Here is a 19,236-nt window from a genome sequence, read left to right on the forward strand (position 1 = left end):
ATGGCCATGGACAGGTACCCCTCTCCGTCCTACCAGAACTCAGGGCTTCTCTTGGTATGAATCTGTTCTGCACAGCTGCTCGCTGTCCCTCTCCATTTCTCCATCTGACTCAGTTCCCCAGCTCTCCCTCCCATCTCGTTCTCTCTCTGACTGTCCCTCACTACAGATTTCTCTCTCTCTATCTCTTTCTGTCATTTCCCCCATCTCTGTCTAGCCCATTCTTGTTCAGATCTTTCTTTCTTTCTTTCTTTCTTTCTTTCTTTCTTTCTTTCTTTCTTTCTTTCTTTCTTGAACTAGGATAGGTACAGAGAGCTGAGGGGTAAACATTCAAGTTCTTCTGTGATCTATCTATCTATCTATCTATCTATCTATCTATCTATCTATCTATCTATCTATCTATCTATCTATCTGTCAATTTCTGTCTCTCATTTTCTCTCTGGTGTTCATATACTTGCTCCTAGGTACAGATCATTCCAGATTACAGTAGCTCTACTTGCACTGCAGTTACACGGTGTCCAAATGATCACCTAATCACTCTTATGCAATTGCATGCCATTCTCCCATGCAAGGACCTGCCCTGTGATTTGAACATTTGGGGAGTGTATCTATATTAGAGGAGATGCTCCACACCTAACAACTTTCTTTAATGACTGGACAGAATCATGACTCAGACAGCATCCCCTCGAATTATGCAGGAGCTATATGGGGTGCAAACACCCAGTCATTTGTAACTAGCTATACAGTGTGAACCTGCTCAGTCGCTTTAACCTCCTCGTATCTGCCCAGGGTTGACTTGTTGATACTCACCTACCAAACATGTTTTGAAGTCCTTACTATAGCAGAACTCCCAGCGGAGTCAAAGCCAGAGAAAGCACACAGCCAGAAGTGGAGTTAGCATTAGAGCGGGTTGAAATGTTTTGAGTGACAGATTCCCAGTCAAAAAATGACCTGTTTTTGACATCGTAAGTTTGCATGAAAATGGCTTTGTTTTTTTTTTTCTGTATTTTCCGTTTTTTTTCTGGTGACATTGGAAAATGCTAATTTGAGCGTCATTTTGCTTGTTGGGTTTATAGTTGTTCCTTTTCTCCCAATGCACTTTTCCAGTGGCAAAATTGTTAAAAAAGAATTTTAAAAAGAGGGGAAGGAGGGAGAAAAAATGAAAAATGAAGCATTTGAAGGTGAAAATGTTCACAAAAATTTCCAAATAAACAAACAATTCTCCCTGTTCCAATCCCTTGGAATGAAAACGCTTCGAAATGGTCACATCTGTCATGATTTTTCCCTCCTGTTTCTCCAGCTAAGATCTCAGTATTTGGCCCTAAATGTTATACTTGCTCTTTAGCCCATAACAGGGCAGGTAGTGCTACTGTAACACCCTGAGGTCAGTCATACTGAAGGCAAGAGCAAAAGGGGCGCCCCCTTTCTGTCCCCTTTTCAAGGGGGATAATGCCACACCTCCCTCTCCACCCCCCCCCCCCGCCCCCTGCAGCGGTAAGCCACATTTGAAAGTGAGAGTGGACCATTGGCCGGGAGATACGTGCTTTGTGGACTAGAGCCAGAGCCACTTCTGTGGGTCGGTGGACCGGTGGGGTGGTTCAAGGGCAGGTTGGAGTTGGAATAAAGCGGTACTAGCCCATTAGGGACCCTAAGCAGGACTATTTTTGCCCCCCCGACACATAATAAAAAGCGACTAGGGGGGCCCCTTGAGCAGCTCGGGGCCCTAAGCAATTGTTTAGTCTGGTCATGCCCAGCGCCGGCTCTGGATGTGACTGTTCCGAGTGCACAAGGTACAAGCGTGAAAAAAAGCAAGCGTGATAAGGAAGGATAGATGAGGAGAGAGAGAAATGGAAAGTCAGAAAGACACACTAAGAAGTGGAGTGAGATAAACAGAGAAATCGAAACGGGGAGATGTGTGTAGTCAGCTCATTTGTATGGTACTTCTGGCCAACCTTGCATGCTAAGCAGGGTTGGACTGCAGCCGTGCTCAGGTGGGAGACCTCCAAGAAATCCCCAGATGCTGCAGGGAGTGGCAGGAGCAGTTCAGTCAGGGAGCTCTCTCCCCTCTGAGTCAGTACAGAGTCCAGTGCCACAGTGGATGCTATGTTGGGGGGAGAAGTGTAGGTTATTCAGTGAGGGTGCTCTGCCCTCTGGGTCAACACTAATGCTCCAGCATGGGAAGGAATGCTGTGGCATCAAAAGCAGAGCACTGCCATTTGAGCTAAAGGAATAACTCCATTAACTGGTAGCAGTAGTAGGCTCTTGACCCTTATGTGGACCATCCGCAAGGAGAAGACATGACACAACTTAGTCAGATGTTACATGTCTATGAGTTTAAGTTTATAATGTAGACATTGGGAGGAAATATGATATGCATATCATGTTCTTTAGGTACACTTAAGTTGTGGGTTTGGAACAAAGGATGTGTGTGAGTGAGGGATGTGTGTATCTTGTGTGAGAATGAGAGTTCTGTCTCTGTATCTCTGTGTGAATGTGCATGAGGGAGGCATATGTGTGTATGGTAGGAAGCTTTACATATGTGAAGGCTGGTGTGCTGTGGGTATATAAAGGTATGTGACAGAAGGATATGTGAGTGTGAATGTGCAGATGTGGGTGACAGCTGGAGGTGTCTATGAATGGGGGATGGGGTGTATGCATGTGTGTGAATGTGTCTGAATGAGTGCATGTGTGTGTGTGTGCAAATCAAGGTTGTGTAAAGTATGTATGTGTACGAAGCTGTGTGACAGGGAGGAATGTATGTGTGTGTAGCGAGAATGTGATTGTAATTTCCATCTTAAATACCGAGTTACTCAGATACTATGGTGATAGGTAGCTGGATGTGTGAGGGAGCAATGTATGTGTGTCACACAGAGGGTGTGTGTGTGCAAGTGTGTGTGTGTGTGTGTTGAAGAGATGTGTGTTTGCCTGAAACTCTCAGACCTCAGACTGAAGTCAGACAAACCTGCTACAATAAATCAACAGACACAGCTCCCCTCTTCCAACCTTTACTCCACTCTCATCCCCCTATAGACCCAGACCCTATATCAACTGACCTGCTATGAGTCCCTCCATCACACATCAGCCCTTCAGAGCGAGGAGGTGACGTGCCAGGATTATTTTTAACCCATTCACTTCTGTTTTGCATTGCTGTGGAGGTGGCTAGCGTCTCACCTCAGTGAGCACAGCTGTTCACAGCTCCTGCTGCAACCCCGCATTGAGGTGAAGCCTGTTAGAAAAAGGTCTATGATTTCTCCATTCCTCTGGGCCAGAGTAGGATCCTACGCAGAGTAATGAGCCCCATGTGTGAATTTGTTTGACTTAGGGCTTGTATCCATAAAGGTCTCCATCCAGAAACGTCCTTCCATTACACTGAATGGAATTTTTTAGCTAGATTGCTGGTCTCTCCCCTCTCCCATTCTGTCCTCCCTGTGTGGTTTATTCCAGCATTCCACTGATGTTTGTAATTCCACCATGTTTATCTCTTGGAGGCCAAGGCAAAGTTCTTCCATACAGCCTGCTCTCCAGAGCTTTGTCCAATCCTAGTTTTAAATCTCCCTAGTGAGGGGCTGCCACCCCTTCCCTTGGAGACTCTGCCACAGTCTCACACTGTGAGGAAACATTCCTTGATTGCCCAGCCCGAAATGTCCCATCTTCTCAATCACAACCCAGGTCTCCTCCTTCAGACTCCCAACCAACTGCTCTGCCTCCTTGCTTTTATGCCCTTCCCACAGTTTCATCCTCTCCCACCTTAGTTGTTGTTTAACCAAACTCTGTAGATTAAATTCTTTCCATTTCCACTTGTAGAGTCCCATCCTGCAGCCCCGTTGTCCTGTCTGTGTCCCTTTTCTGAACACTGTGCAGTTCTGGTACGGATGGGCCTAGGAATGAAGAGGATGTTCTAAGTGCAGAAACACCAGAGCCCTGTACAGAGACGCTGTTGCTTCCCTGCTCTGGGATGTGCTATTATAGTTTAATCTTCCCCTAAAATGTTCCCCTGCAGCCTCCTGATGAAGCAGAAGAAATTCCTCTACAACTTCAAGAACCTACGCTGGGCCCGGGGCCGCCATGAGACCTACCTCTGCTATGTGGTGAAACGTCGGGACAGCGCCACCTCCTGCTCCTTGGACTTCGGATACCTACGCAACAAAGTATGGGCATGACTTGGGCACCCATCAATACAGCCAAGCACCTATCAGCTCACTTATTCAACTATCAGGCCATCTGTGTACCCAACTACTCACCCCACTATGCATCCATGCACCCACCAGCTCATCCCCTACCTATCCATGCATCCACCAGCTCACCCCCATATCCATTCGTCCATCCATCCACCAGTTCAACCCTATATCTGCCCATACACTCCTCCACTCCTCCACATATCCATCCATGCATGTCTCCATCCTCTCTCCCATTGTCTCCCTCTCTGTCTCTCTCTTGCTCAGTCGGGTTGCCATGTGGAGATGCTCTTCCTGCGTTACATCTCCGCCTGGGACCTGGACCCTGGACGCTGCTACCGAGTCACCTGGTTCACCTCGTGGAGCCCCTGCTATGACTGCGCCAGACATGTGGCTGACTTCCTGCGTGCCTATCCCAACCTGACACTGCGCATCTTCGCTGCCCGGCTATACTTCTGTGAGGACCGCAATGCTGAGCCCGAGGGGCTGAGACGCCTGCACCGGGCTGGGGTCCAGATCGCCATCATGACTTTCAAAGGTGAGATGAGGAGATGGAGACAGTATCTCAGACATGGGGAGACAGAGGCCTGGAGAGAGGGGATGGGGGCGAGATGGTGACAGAGTCATGGGGGAGAAATATAGAGGGATATGGAGCCCTAATGATTCTTGGGGACAGTTGAGTCCTGTTCTGGGAAACCCTGACTCTGCTCCATGTCTTCATCCTGTCTCCTGCTCCTTGGCAGATTACTTCTACTGCTGGAACACCTTCGTGGAGAACCGGGAGAGGACCTTTAAAGCCTGGGAGGGGCTGCATGAAAACTCTGTCCGTCTGTCCAGGAGACTCCGGCGGATCCTCTTGGTGAGGGACATTTCTTCTCCCCCCTGTTCATCCAGTGCCTCCTCTCCCTCCACTGCTGCACTTCTCCTCTGCTCCTGTGTGTCCCTTCTCTCCCCTCTATCTTCCCTTCTTGACTGTCCTCTGCCCATTTTCCTCACCTCTGCTCTCCTCCATTCCATCTCCCTTTCATTTTCACCCCACCCTTCTTTGGTTCCCCCCTTCTCCAACCCTCCTCTCCTCTTGTCCCCTTCCTCTTCTCCTCCCCTCTCAGCATTTCCGTTATTCAGCATAACTCATCTTGTCTCTCCTGCTCTGCACAGCCACTGGATGAGGTGGAAGACTTACGAGATGCCTTCAAAATCCTGGGACTTTGAGGTGGGCAGGAGCGAAGTCACAGACAATCAGAAGACTCTGGAAACACATTGGTCCTACAATATCTCTCTTTCTCTCCCACTCCCACTTTCTCCCCTTCCTTCTTTCCCTCCCTCCCTCCAGCCTTAAATCCTCACCTCCTGAGAAAAGACCTTTCTTACTTCCCTTCCAAGGAAAATTAGGATGACCCACTAAAGACAAAATTCCCCTGCACTCCCACTCCCACTCCATCCAGCACTACTGCCTTGCTTGGGGAAGCCAGGACTGGAGTGAAAGCCCCTCACTGCCCTGCATTGACGCCTGTAGTGTGTGTTTTCACTACAGAGTTAATTCGAGTGATCAATACCCAGGTCTGAGCATCCAGGTTGGCCTAGCCCAGGTGTGGGTGGCCACACTACAAAGCCCCATCTGTGCTACTGTACGCTCACTGGTGCTGCACTCACCCATGTGTGCCTCTAGGACTCCTGGGGCACATCCCAGGGTTCTTTGTGCTCCAGTGAGCTGAACTGCCTCCTGATTCTCTGCCAGTGAATTGTGGGACAATTGGTCTGTCCTTCTGGGCACATGGGGGGAATTGTGGGAAGGCATTGGAGGATGAATAGTGATTTAATCTGTGCCCTCACTGCAGAGTGGGAGTGTTATCAATCAAGCGCAAGCCTCTCTCAGCCTTTAGCCTATAGCCCCAGCTGTGCCAGCCAGGTCAGGTGTAAAGCAGCACCAACCTTGAGAGGGTTTGGCCAGGAGTTGGGTTAGGGGCAATACATGAATAAAAGCCTGAGTTAACTCTGCAGTGAAGACAGACCTCTAACATTTCCTGCTGAGAGAGGACAGGACTGGATTAATTGTGAGTCACCCATCCTGTCTCCTTATGCTGCCTCCTGCTGGGAGAGGCATCAACTGGAGTTCATGTGAGACTGCCATGAAGCCAGCTGTCCTGCATTGATCCCCATTGGGCCCCCTGCTATGAAAAGGTGGGGGCTGAAGTAGCTGAGAGACTCCCATTGCCAGCCCTTTTGTCCAGCTCTCTGCACTGCCTCCCACTTGGAGAGGTTGAGACTGGGAGACAGAACCCTAGAAATTTGAGGTGGAGCCGCTCTGGCCGAAAGTTTCAAGGGTGTCCATCTCTACATACTTTGGACCCAATTTGCAGAAGTGCTGAGCACCCATAGCTCTCATTGACTTCATTGGTCCTTGACTTCTCAAACTGGGCAGTGAAAACCAGATGTCTAGATTTAGTGGAGACTTTTGAAAATGCTGGCCTAAATCCATTTCATCTTCTTCACACAGCTCCCTCAGTCAGGGCAGGATTGTCCCCTGTGGTCTAACCTCTGGGCCTTCATCAAATATAACACTCCTAAGCAATAGAGCTTCCATTATTTCCTTTTTGGGAGGGACTATTCCATAGCCAATTAGCAGCTGTACGTTCCCCACAAGCAGTGTCCCTGCACGATGCCATACAACACCTCCTTCTGGGAAGGGCTGACACTGCACTATCTGAGATCTCCTTAAGCAGTTAGAGGTCCTGCACCATTCCCAGTAGTGCTTCCTTTTGGGAGAAGCTCGAACTAGAGTGGTTGAGAGCTGCCCTACCGTTACATTGCCCACCCCATTCCCTACAGTGCCTCCTGATGGGAGAGGTAGGAAGAGGACTAATTATGTGCTTTCCACACCCAAGTCTCCTGCACTGTTTCCTATGGCACCTCCTGCTTGGGGAAACTGGAACTGGAATAGCTGTGAAAATTCTCTGCAAAGCATTAATTTCCATGCATGGTGCTGTAGAAGTGCTTGATGTGATGCCTGTTAATGTTTGTACATATATATATATATATATATATATAAATAAATAAATACATATATATCGATAAATAAAGTTCTTGTGTATGAGCAAGCTTGGCAGAATATGTTTTTTAAAAATAATTTCAATGGATACAGTTGATGTTTATTTTGAAGCACTTTTTAAAGTTGTATTGATTTATATTGTCACAGTTGCACAAAATTATGGGGAAGGGTCCTCATCACATGTCAAAATATAGCCTTAAATAAAAGTCTAATGAGTTCTCAAGCAGCATTTCCCTTACTTTGCCTAGCTGCAAATTTTGATTATTATCACTGGAGATATTTTCTCGCGGGGTTTGTGTGTACAGTGAAATCAATATTTACTGATAAAAAGCGAATCCTTCCAAACCTACGTATGAGCCTTAGCTTTTGGCTGGTCTGTTCCAGAGATGAGCCATATAAAGGATATGAAGATGGAAGAAAGGCTTGGAGCATAATCCAGATGTTGAAGCTGAATCCTAGACATGCTGGTTATTTTAGGGGTAAACCAATGGCATCCCCTCAAATTGTCCTTTAAATCATTACACCGTCACACATCAAACACAGATCGTTAGAGTGGTCAGGCAACTTACATTTTGGAAATATCAGTGGAAAGAGGCAAAGTGATGATACTTAACATGCAGGCAAGGCTTATAATAAATAGACCACAACCCTTCCCCATACAAGGAGGTAAACCTCACTGTCCACAATTTACAGAGGAGGAAACTGAGATGCTGATTTGCACAAGGTCACAAAACAAGGAAGTAGCAGAGCTGGGAAGTGAACCCGGTCTCCTATTTTGAGCATAGCTCAGGGCCTTGGTCAGCAGAGAGCACTCTCTCATAGACTCAGAGACTTTAAGGTCAGAAGGGACCATTATGATCAGCTAGTCTGACCTCCTGCTCAATGCAGGCCACGGAATTTCACCCACCCCCTCCTGTGATAAACCCCTGACCTATGTCTGAGCTATTGAAGCCCTCAACTCGTGGTTTAAAGCACTGCCTCGCATAATGCCACTACCCTTTTTGGAAGATGGACTCCTCTGGAGAGTGATGAGCTATAAAAGTATTACTAAAGCAACACTTTCTAAAAGTTGGGACACTGGATTTTATTCCAAGTAGCATTCACCAGTAATCCGGGGGGAATGAAAAGAGAAGAAATCTTACTGTAGACAGTAAAGGCTCCTCTATGTGCACTGAATGTTCAAAACCCATCACAGGTCATTTCCTTTCAATAGTATTGACAGTAGCTTTGGTCATTTATCTAACCTAGTTGATCAAGCTATAGTAATCTATCTGATCTAGTTCACAGATTTCCAACATGTGCTGTAGTAGGTAGGCACCAAACAACCTGGGTCTCATACAAACAATCCATCAGTTAGGTGATTTATCATAAAGGCACTGGCTGCACTAAATTTGCTATATAAGCTCATCCAAGCAGGATGACACAGGGTGACCCCATCCAGAGTAGAAACAGAGGTGAATATAATGTAATAACTTTGCATTTAATCCCCAAGGATCCCAAACTTCTTTTATAGACTATAAATACACAACAAAGCCTGTGTTTTGGCAGGGGGTTAGACTAGATGACCCTTGCAGTCCCTTCTAACCCTATGATTCTAATATGGGTGTCACTTCACCGATGATATTCCCTATGGAGATAGTGGGGAATTGATCCTAGGCTTCCTTCCTTATTTATAAGTTGGATCAAGCATTAATTCTCAATGGAAATTCCAGGGGATCTACCCCAGGCCTTGTTTGTGAGTTAAGGAAGATGCCGGCGTTGTGTAGGTGAATCCTAGAGGTATGCTCCCTATGGAGATCCCCGGGGAAAGCCAGAGCACTGAACCTGTAATAGATCAAGCCCTCATTCCACCTAGTCTGGTAGCTGTCATGCTGCAGTGGCCAACATCACGCAAAAGTGCCCATGTTGCACCTGAAAAGCTCTACAATGCTGTAAGTAGGAGAAAAATTCCTTCCTGACACCCCTTCATCCCACTCTCTGCTATGCATGACAGCTGATGAGTAATACTGTCATTTTAGCTGGCTTAGGCACAATTGTCGATCATGATCAATAAAGTATCCAGTCCTTTTTCAAATCCAGCACGTGTGCTGTCAGTGCCACCCTGAAATACACACGTGTGCTCCTATTGGGTTTGGCTTCCAGAAAATCTGTCATACAATTACGTATGCAAAATTTCACACACATTTCCATGCTTAAATTGCATATTCCATTACCACAAATGCACATGTGAAAGGCTAGACGCATCTCTTGTCATTTGTAGGTGTAATTAGCCAGCCTGCCTGCACAATCATGGTAATTACTCATGTGTTACTTACACAAGTGTGCCTGCATTTTTGTGCATGCAATTTTGGTACTGACATTTTGCAAATCAGGCCTTTTGGGCACATTGACATCATTTTCATAGCTGACGTGCTTTATTACATTTCCAACTGAGATGTAACTCCTCCAAGAAATAGCTAAATCTAAAAGGATGTTTAGGAAACACCTCAGGAAAGAAAAAAGGAAAAGAACAACTATTTGGGGAGTGCTATATAAAGGATATACCTCGCAGTATATATGTGTATATAGCTACCTAAAAGAAAGAGTGCCATCTACTGTCTGGCCCATAAAAAAATCTAGCATTGTTCATACATTTGTAGGTTAAATAAAGTTGTTGTTAGCTGCAAATAGCTTCCTGACTTAAGACAACAGTAGGGTGACCAGATGTCCCAATTTTATAGGGACAGTCCCGTTGGGGGCTTTTTCTTATATAGGCTCCTATTACTCCCTACCCCCATCCCGTTTTTTTACACTTGCTATCTGATCAGACAAGAGTAACCAAAGCACAGTCATCAAAAAGCAGGAAATTCACATCTTTTCAAAAGCTGCACACATATTACTCCTGGTCATTGTTGTCAAGGCTGATTCCCCACTCTGGCACTTCGAGTGCAGAAGGTGGGGGCCCGCAAGGATTCTAAAAATTAATACTGGCCACTCCAGGCTTGTATTAAACTCCCAAGGTCACAGCTTCTCTCTGACCTTTGATGGGTAGATGCTGCCACCACCCCAATGCAAAAAAAACCCCTTTGAACCCAGGAAGGCACACTTGGGAATTCCTCCCTGTGGGGTACCCTCAAGCCCTTTCACCCCCACTCTGGGGAAGAGCTGAGAAAGAAAAGAAAGGAAATCAGCTGTTGCCGCCAGCTAATTAAACAACATGTGCACAAACCTCTTAGGACACAAAAACCCAATCCTGTTCTTAAAAAAGGTAAATTTTATTAAAAACAAACAAAAAAAGAAAATACATCTGAAATTTACGCTATTGCTAGATTTAAAAAGAGAAAATATAATAATTAAGCATCAAGATTGGTTTTCTTGAGGTCCAGCTTAATGGTTACAAGCAAAACAAAAACATTTGGGCGTTAGCACAGAGGAGTCCACAAGCCATAAAGAAATAAAAGAAATAAACCTAATCACGTTTTCCTAGACATTTCCTGATCTACTTACATATTTGGGGTTTTAAATGAGTAGCTTCTAGGTATGATCTGATGATTTTTCATACCTGGCTTAAAGCTTTTTACAGCATAGTTTCAGACCTGTCCCTGCTCTCCAGGAGAACAACACAGACCGACCAAAGGGGAGTCTTGTTTCAATTTTAAAAAGTTCTAGCCTTCCCGTTGGCTCTTTTGGCCAGGTGCCCACTCACTTCCCTTTACCTATGCATAGCAGTGAGACTTTTTAACCCTTTACAGGTAAAGCAAGTAGAGAACAGCTACCGAGAGGGATTTTATAGCTAACTGGCTGGCTGGATCCATGAAAGGGAGCTCTCTCCCCCTTCATTTATCACAATTGTGGACTATCATTAGGGATCATATTGAAGCAATATGAGCTGAATTACAGCTAAACATTGAAAACACGCATTCAAAGCTCTGAGAAAGCTCTGTTTTCGGAGTGTGTCATTCTCATCACCATTAGTCATATGCTCTTCACCTCCTTGATCTCTGCAAGTGAAGATCTGGTCTAATAAGGCCCTGCCTAGATTACAACTACAACCCTCCTGGGGACTCTGTTTGCAACACCATTGCCCCTAACCTGGTTGCCCCTTAACATTGGGCCCAGTTTTCCAACCACTTACCATGTGAATAAATATACTCAGATCTCATTGGCTTCAACAGTTACTCAACAACAGTTACTTGTGTATGTGTGTTTGGGCTTCTGGGTCCTACTTATAGAGAGGAAGTTAACTGTGTCAGAGTTGTAACGTGGTTATGAAAGTTCTGGCCTTCCCTACAAATTGGAGCAATGATTGTGACTGGTTCAGGGGTCAACTGAGCATGTAGCCAGTTCCCTGGCATGGCTGAATGTTTAGTGTAGATGGGGGCTAAAAATTCATCATAGTCTAAAAGACTAATATTTAGATGTCACCCAAAGCCACTTGCAATTCTGCAGGCTGTTACTCCAATTCACAAATGCACTCACTTTAAAATCTCCACTTTGCATCTCCAGCTTGAAATCATTACTAATTAGGGATCATTGATAAGGCACTAGGCACACCTGAGTTGTATCTATAGTAATGTAATTTACTAAAGCACTCTTCCCTAAATGTACCTAGTACAAGGATTGCTCCTTAGGAAATACACACCTCTTCCTCCTCCCGTGATCTCATTTGCATTGGTAGAAATCTAGAGTAACTCCACTGAATTCAGTGGAGTTACTCAGGATTTACCCCAGTGTAGATGAAAACAGAATCTAGCCCATTTCAGTTAATTGAATTGAAGACATTAGGGTCATCTATCCATGAGACTGGACCATGGTCCAGGTCAGTATAACGATGATGCCTGTTGACTGGTTGATGGCCAAGTCTTGTAGCTTGGTGTGTAGCTGTAACTGGATGCTTGTAGATAGTTGGTTACTTTTTGGAATGTCTACACTGCAAGTGAAGGTGTGATTGTAGCATGGCAAAGCATATCCATGTTAGCTTTAAACTAGTGAGTACAGGTAACAATAGTAGGGTAGATGTCATGGCATGGGCTTCAGCATGGGCTAGCAACCAGAGTACAAGTGCTCCAGGGAGCCTGTGTATGTACTGTGGTTGCTAACCTGCACTGAAGCCCATGTCACCACATCTACACTACTATTGGTACCTGTTCTCACCAGTTTAGAGATAACACAGGCATGCCTACCTTTGCTACAATCACAATCTTCACTTGCACTCTGAGATATTCCAAAAAAATAACTACCTGTATACAAGCAGCCAATCATAGCTACACACCAAGGTACAAGACTGGGCCAACCCTTTGCCTTGTTGATGGTTCAGGCTTGAACAATGGTTGGTGCTCCAGGCTAGTACATTGGTGTAGGCTGTTGATTGACTTGTGTCTAGGCTTGAGCACAGGTCACTGCTTGTGATTGACCGGTGGTCCAGTAAAATACATTGATGGGTACCAGTGCTCAGCTGATGGCCTGGGCCTGAAAATCAGTGGCTGCTGGTGACTGTTTGCTGTGTGGAGACTTTGCCAGAGTATTTTTCTATGAGATTCTTGTAAAACGAGTTGGAAAAAAGGTGAGCCAGTGTAATTCTTCAGCCAAATCTGTAAACAAGGAGGTAGGCCCTGGTACAAACAGAGAAAATGATATTAAAAGAACTTTGGAAGCTAACAGTCCAATGGCATCGTGATAGGGTCACTTGGGCATTTCAAGGGAAGCAGCAACAATAAAGAACCTCTCCCTTGAGCTGCAGTCACTGGCCACTTTTCAACAGTGTTACTGAGAAGAAATTTGAAAGGAAACCCACAAAATACTGAATGGCCCCATGAACCCAGATGGCACTCTCCATGTATTAGAGCTGAGCCATGAAAATGGGTCATCAGAGCCAGAGGAGATGTTGAAGGAGAGACATGAAATGCCACTGATGGGACATAGTCCTCCTTAGGCTAAAGTCCACCCTCCTGGTTTAATCTGGTGCAACCTCACTTCAGTGGAGTTCTGCCCATTTACTCCATGGCTGAATTTGATTCCCTCTGGGAAGGGCCAGGAAGAGAGCTCTGGTCTCTTGACTACCAGTTCTATGCTTCAACCACAGGACCATCTCCTTTTACCTACATGTGATGCTGGATCAATTCTCTCCCCACCCCAGCATTAAGCACCTACCAACCTGTAGGATACACTGGAGTTCAAGCATATAGAATATCATCCATGGAGTGAAGTAGCAGGGCCAGTAAATATCATCTTTTCTGACTCGGTGGTCGACAAATGTTCTCCAACAGTAGTTGTAAGCTGAGTGAATAACAAGATCACTAGTCATGCGGTGAAGGACACAACAAGGCAACTGATACACCAATCATCACCAGCCCTGAGTTTGATCAAGGCAAGGGAGGAGAAGCCTTAATAGAAGGGACACTTGAACTGCTGGTGTAACCCACACATCTCCTGGGTGTGGTGTTCTGTCCCATCTAGTGGCACCGAGACCACTTAGAGAGAGAGATAAAATGAGTCTGCTCCACAGCCTTAGCTAACAGCCAGTTGGATTTTAGCTCATGCAGTAGAGGCTTGTGCACTAAGCTCCAGAGACCCCAGGTTTGATCCTGCCTGCCCATGACTGCGGTTTGTTGGCGTTACACTGGCACCTGGAGATGCCTGATGTGCTGCGCTGCCCTGCATGAAGCTCCAATCTCAGGCTGAAGGGGCATGTCCTCATTATTGCTCAGGACACAGTGACCCAGGAAGGAGAAAAGAAAGACATGCCCACATACTCAAAGGTGGAGGGGACGCCTATATACCACAGACTTCCTGAAACTGGGACAGTGTGGAGATGACACCGAGCTCCTAACAGGATTGGTTTGAGGCATAAGTGATGTAGCCTACAGCGCTGTACCCTAAGAGGGTGCCTCATGAGGGTGGCTCTTGTACCTGTGATGGTTAGGGATCTATCTGACTCCACATAGCCTTAGTGAGGGAACAGTTCTCTCCAAGAGCTTCTCCACCCTCTGGGAAGGGAACAGGCAAAACCAGCAGTGAGAGATGGGGGGAGAGAAAGAAAAAGCAGGGGGCAAGAGAAGCTGCTAAAACTCCATTCTCTCTGCAGGGAGCAGGGAATAGCATGTGGAAATATTTGAACCAACCCATTGACCCCCCCATTCCAACTGCATTTCCCTAGAAATGAATCAATGTTTGGCCAATATGGCAGTGTTTGATTGTGGATTGACCCTCACCAGCTCATTTCACATGGCCATCAAACCAGAATAACTTTCACTCACTACTAGCCTGGGACCTAACTGGCACCAGTGAACTAGAAGTGAAAGGCTTCATGTCCCATTCCCCAGGGTCCAGAACTGAGGTACCTGTAACCTTGGGCAGTGTTACCTGGCAGGCTCATGATGTAAACGTTCACTCCACTGCTCACCAGGTCCCTGAGGCCTTGTCGGTTCCGTTCATCTCTGTGCCGGAAGAGCCGTCCTATGTATATTTGCAGGGTCACTTTGGGGTGGGCCCGTAGGAAGTGAACGATCAGTCTGCAACACAGCCCACAGGGGCTCCAGGACAGGAACCAGATGATGGAGCAGTGCACTGAAGGCCTGTGGTGTATCTCCCTGAAGTCATTTTCCAGGCAGTTGATTTCGGCATGCTGGGTGGGGGTGTTCAGGCACCACTTCCTCCAGAACTTGGTGCTGCTGCCCCACTTAATTTCATAGAGTAGGTAGGTCACCTTGGGAAATGCGCTGGGGTCAAAGATCGCCCTAAATTCCTTTGGCTGTATCTTCCACCTGAAACCCAGATTCCATCACTGGCACCAACCAACATCTTTAATGACTCCCCCTTGTCTCACATATAGCAAAAGAGACAGAGACGGTGGTAAGGATGGGAGAGGGACAGTATGTATGGTCTTAGTACCACCGCTTTGCAGATGGTCAGACAAGCTGCCTGTATGACTGTGTGTCCCCAGGTCCTGTCTCTAATGACCCCTGGGATATATGATACCTGGGACTTCTGGGATCAGGGGTTCAGTCTGAGCTGCAGCTTTATTGTAAAGGAAGGCAAGAATTCTGTCTACAATAAAGCAAGGCACCATGGCTGCAGCGTACTGCACCAGGACCTACATTGTTATGAAAAGGACAGAGCGAGAGGAGAGTGGAAAGGAAAATAGCAAGATGCTTTTGAGATAGCAGAAGTTTGAGGGGAAGAAAATCCCCCCCACTCCCTCTGAAATTCTCTGTGGCACCAGGCACGTACCAGACTAGAGCTGTCATTCTTACCTGTGGCTAGCACTTCTGGATTGATGACCTACTGGAAGAGAGAACGGAGAGTCACCTATGAGCTGGTACAAATACAGGGTGGGTTGGGGGTGGAGGTGATTTTTAGGATCCCAGTTCTCACCCCAGGGATCCAGGACAGCATTTTAGGAAATCAGTGACCATTCACACCCACCTATTCCTTACAGTGGAAGTCCAGAGAAATGTGACCCTGTTCCTTCCTAATTGCACCAGCTTTCTGCCATGTATTGTCATTCTTACCTCAGGGGTGCTATGTACAGTGCCACCTGGGGTATATGCTCCTTACACCTAGATAAGGAGTTTAACTGGGTTGGAAATTGGATGGGAGACTACCACAGGCAGCGTTAATATATCAGGAAGCAGTGACTTTGTAGGGGTGCTCTTCTCTCAGAATCAGCAGTGGGGTAGGTGGCTCAGTAGGAGGTGCTCTTCCCTCTGAGTCAGCACTGACTCTAGCGTAGCACTAGGGGGCGCTGTGCTGCAGGGAGTGGGGTGGCTGGTTCAGTAGGGGATGCTCTCCCTTGTGAGTCACCACTACCCTGTAACCCTAGTGTGGTGCTGGGGATGGCTCTAGACGAGATATAAAACCAAGGATGAAGAAAAGGAGTACTTATGGCACCTTAGAGACTAACCAATTTATTTGAGCATAAGCTTTCGTGAGCTACAGCTCACTTCATCGGATGCTGTAGCTCACGAAAGCTTATTCTCAAATAAATTGGTTAGTCTCTAAGGTGCCACAAGTCCTCCTTTTCTTTTTGCGAATACAGACTAACACGGCTGTTACTCTAAAACCAAGGATGGGGTGCTTAGAATCCCTTGACACTCTTTGTGGGAGTAGGAGTGTTAACCCTGGTGTCCTGGCTAAATTCTCATTTGTGTTACGGCACTTTGCCTCCCAACACTTCTCTCTGTAGTTTCAGCTGGCTACTAGATTTTTCTTCATTCGCAGTCAGCTGTGTGGTATTGCTGTGCCCTGCTAAACAGTGGCCATGCTCCACCCCAGAGGTTCTCCTCTGACACCATTTGTACATGAGTGCAACTCCGTTGATTTCAATGGAGTCCCTCCTCATTTACAGTGGTATAAGAGGAGAATCAGGCCCTTTGCATCAGCTTATGAAACATTTTGGAAGGGCTCAGCCTGGAAGACATTAGGGAAAATGTTTGTTCTTTGTGATATTAGGTCCTGCCAAATTGCCCCACGTTGCTGACACGGCTCCTCCTCCCCGTGCTCTCAGTCTCTCCTTGCTGTCTGTGATTTTTCTGTGAGTCCCTTTCTCCAGGACCTCTCATGCATCTCTGAGCTCCCAGAATGGAGCTGCCATCCTGCTCTTGTGCAACTAGTTTGGTTCGTAAGAACCTTGAAGGCAATAGCTGAAAGAATGAAAATATAGACCTAGTGACCTTGGTTCCCAGGCCTGGGATGAAACATCTTGGCGCCTTTGCAAGGGGATTAGATAAAGCTCAAAGGGAGTTTAGGAAAGCTCTTGCTGTGTCAGATTTTAACCCTTTTTGTCCCGGACCAAAGTCAGTTTTCCCTACCCTACTTGCAAGAGGGACACTTAATAGCAGTCCTCCCAATGATATGGGTACATAACTGCTAGGAGCTGGACCAGCTAATTCACAGACGTAGAACTATGTTCACTCTTGTACAGGAATACAAAAATAAATACTTTTCTTTCAACACTGGCTGCCACGTAGCCATGACATGGTTATAACCAGCCTGGGGCTGCATTAGAAGCAATGCCCTAGGAATGAAAGTCTTTGTATCCCAGCCCCCAATCCCCGGGCCGTCCAGTCTTCTTCACCTGGTGCTGGCTCAGGCCCAGTGCTCCAGACAGGCCTCCTATCCCATTCCTTGACCCTCTTGGATCAGCTGGTAACCCTGCCACCCCCCACTACTACCTGGGGCTGGCTTGCATTTCATACCCCAGAGATGATCTCTGCACTATTCCAATCTCAGTTCCCCTGAGTCAGCCACTCTGCCACCCTCCCCTTGAGACTTGTGTTTTCAATAATTTGCATCCTTTAGGGACAAATCTTATCACACATTTTATACCTAGGCATGCAAGCATAGATACATACATACACCCCTGCACCCAGAAACACATACACAGAGATAAAAATACACACCGATAAAATGTTTGCATTATACAAAGAACCCCACATCCAAACATCCACTCCTACACATCCCTGCGTGATCACAAGTGCTCACAAACACATGTAAACATACAACATGCACACACATACACAATCACTCACCTCAAACAATCACACAACACGGGTACACATAGACAGACATACACATACATTCTCTCTTTCACCTACACACATACCTGTCTCTGTGGAAGCAGTCATGGCTTCCTCTCCCTTTTTTCCAGCCTCCTAGTCTGTGGGATGGTCTTTTTCTCTCTTAACTGAGACCCTATATCTCTTTCAGTTCCTGTTCATGAGAGCTGGCCTTGCTCAGAGCGAAGGGACAGTAACCACTCAGTGCCCTGGAGACTAGACTGCAGGGAACAATCTTTCCCTAGCAGCGGAGGGGCTGGGGGCTAGTGGGAGGAGCATGGGAGGGAGTGGAAAAAGGGAATGGATAGGTGACCTGAGAAGTCTTCCCATTTCTAACCTCTTTGGCTGTCCTGGAGGGAGGGGAGTTTTGCCAAGTGATGAAGGACAGGGCAGGGCCACAGAAGGCTTTCTTTATACAGGCAGAGAAGTATTTGTCAGCCTGTTCTCTTTCTTTGCCCCCTTTCCAGTGAAGGCAGCCTGGGACCAGATCCATTCACAAGCACCTGCCACACAAAGGGTACCTGCCATCTGGCCTTGGTGCCTTTATGGCCTGTGCATTGGGGAGAACTGCTCCAGCAAAGCTGTAGGGAGGCTTTACTCCCTGAGAGAGAAGAGCAGTGATTTATTTGGCAAGGAGGGGAGTCTCTCCCACCCTTTCTAAATCAGTCATTCACTGGCTCTAGACATTCCAGAGCTCCCCAGCTCTGGTTGCTGCATCTGCCCTCCCCTCCTGCCTGGGGGTTTGCTGGTTTCCAGGGTCATTTGGTCAACATACAGTGATACATTATCGACCTTGGTCTGCAGATTGGAGACCTTGGTGTGGCTCCCTCTCCCACACAGTGCCAGGAATGCCACAACCATAAATCACTGGGGTAGAGGAGGGGAGAAAGGAATAGTCACTGGAAACCCCGCCCCCCCCACTCATTTTTCAGCCAAAGCCTTGTACTTCCTGCTACTGCTGTCTGCAGACCCAGAAGAACAAGTGAGTTTTCCATGTTATACAGTGGCAGTGCTAGACAGGGCCCCCTTCCCAGAATGGCTGGGAATCACATAGGTTGGTGCTCCCATCGACTCCCAGTCAGCAGTCTTTCCCCATTGCCAACAGCAAGAGGCTGGGAGTGGAATAGCTGGAAGCTCCCACAACAGCCGGCACTCCTGTGTCTTCCCTTCCTGTTGAGAGAGGCTGGGAGCAGGTAGCTAGGAGCGGCCCACTGCCTCTATTCCTGCACCTTTCCCTTCTGTGCCTCCTCCGGGGAAAGTATGAGACTGCAGTAGCACTGAGGTCTTTAGAGTTCTTACACTGTTTGCTGTGGTGCCTCTCGCAGGACAAACCAGGCTGTCAAGGTTCCTTCCCTGAACTCTTGGGTACAGATGTGGGGACCTGCATGAAAGACCCCCTAAGCTTATTCTTACCAGCTTAGGTTAAAAACTTCCCCAAGGTACAAACTTTGCCTTGTCCTTGAACAGTATGCTGCCACCA

At 46.9% G+C, this 19,236-nt stretch overlaps 2 protein-coding genes across 2 annotated transcripts; one reads left to right on the forward strand and one right to left on the reverse strand.

Annotated features, from left to right (window-relative positions):
• AICDA (activation induced cytidine deaminase) lies at positions 1 to 5,384 on the forward strand. Its single transcript, XM_074948416.1, has 5 exons — positions 1 to 14; positions 3,998 to 4,145; positions 4,440 to 4,710; positions 4,916 to 5,031; positions 5,331 to 5,384. The coding sequence occupies exons 1-5, from the start codon at positions 1 to 3 to the stop codon at positions 5,382 to 5,384; spliced, it is 603 nt and encodes a 200-aa protein (XP_074804517.1).
• Positions 5,385 to 12,580: 7,196 nt separating this feature from the next.
• Positions 12,581 to 17,978, reverse strand: LOC141984904 (C->U-editing enzyme APOBEC-1-like). The gene is made up of 5 exons (XM_074948432.1): positions 17,804 to 17,978; positions 15,453 to 15,483; positions 14,563 to 14,963; positions 13,355 to 13,476; positions 12,581 to 12,812 (listed from the first exon to the last, which is right to left on the reverse strand). The coding sequence occupies exons 1-5, from the start codon at positions 17,823 to 17,825 to the stop codon at positions 12,597 to 12,599; spliced, it is 792 nt and encodes a 263-aa protein (XP_074804533.1). The 5' UTR covers positions 17,826 to 17,978; the 3' UTR covers positions 12,581 to 12,596.
• Positions 17,979 to 19,236: the final 1,258 nt, after the last annotated feature.

This window comes from Natator depressus, chromosome 1 (genome assembly GCF_965152275.1).
Source record: "Natator depressus isolate rNatDep1 chromosome 1, rNatDep2.hap1, whole genome shotgun sequence".
Lineage (NCBI taxonomy): Eukaryota > Metazoa > Chordata > Testudines > Cheloniidae > Natator > Natator depressus.

Bases quoted from the DNA above. Each gene is read 5' to 3' on its own strand.
- AICDA (XM_074948416.1), top strand. The intron at 4,146-4,439 runs GTATGGGCATGA...TCTCTTGCTCAG, and splicing joins TCGGATACCTACGCAACAAA to TCGGGTTGCCATGTGGAGAT. The intron at 5,032-5,330 runs GTGAGGGACATT...TGCTCTGCACAG, and splicing joins GACTCCGGCGGATCCTCTTG to CCACTGGATGAGGTGGAAGA.
- LOC141984904 (XM_074948432.1), bottom strand. From the start codon at position 17,825: ATGACTGCTTCCACAGAGACAG. The intron at 14,964-15,452 runs GTAAGAATGACA...TCTGGGTTTCAG, and splicing joins TCCAGAAGTGCTAGCCACAG to GTGGAAGATACAGCCAAAGG. The intron at 12,813-13,354 runs GTTGGTAGGTGC...TGTTTGTACCAG, and splicing joins AACTCCAGTGTATCCTACAG to GGCCTACCTCCTTGTTTACA.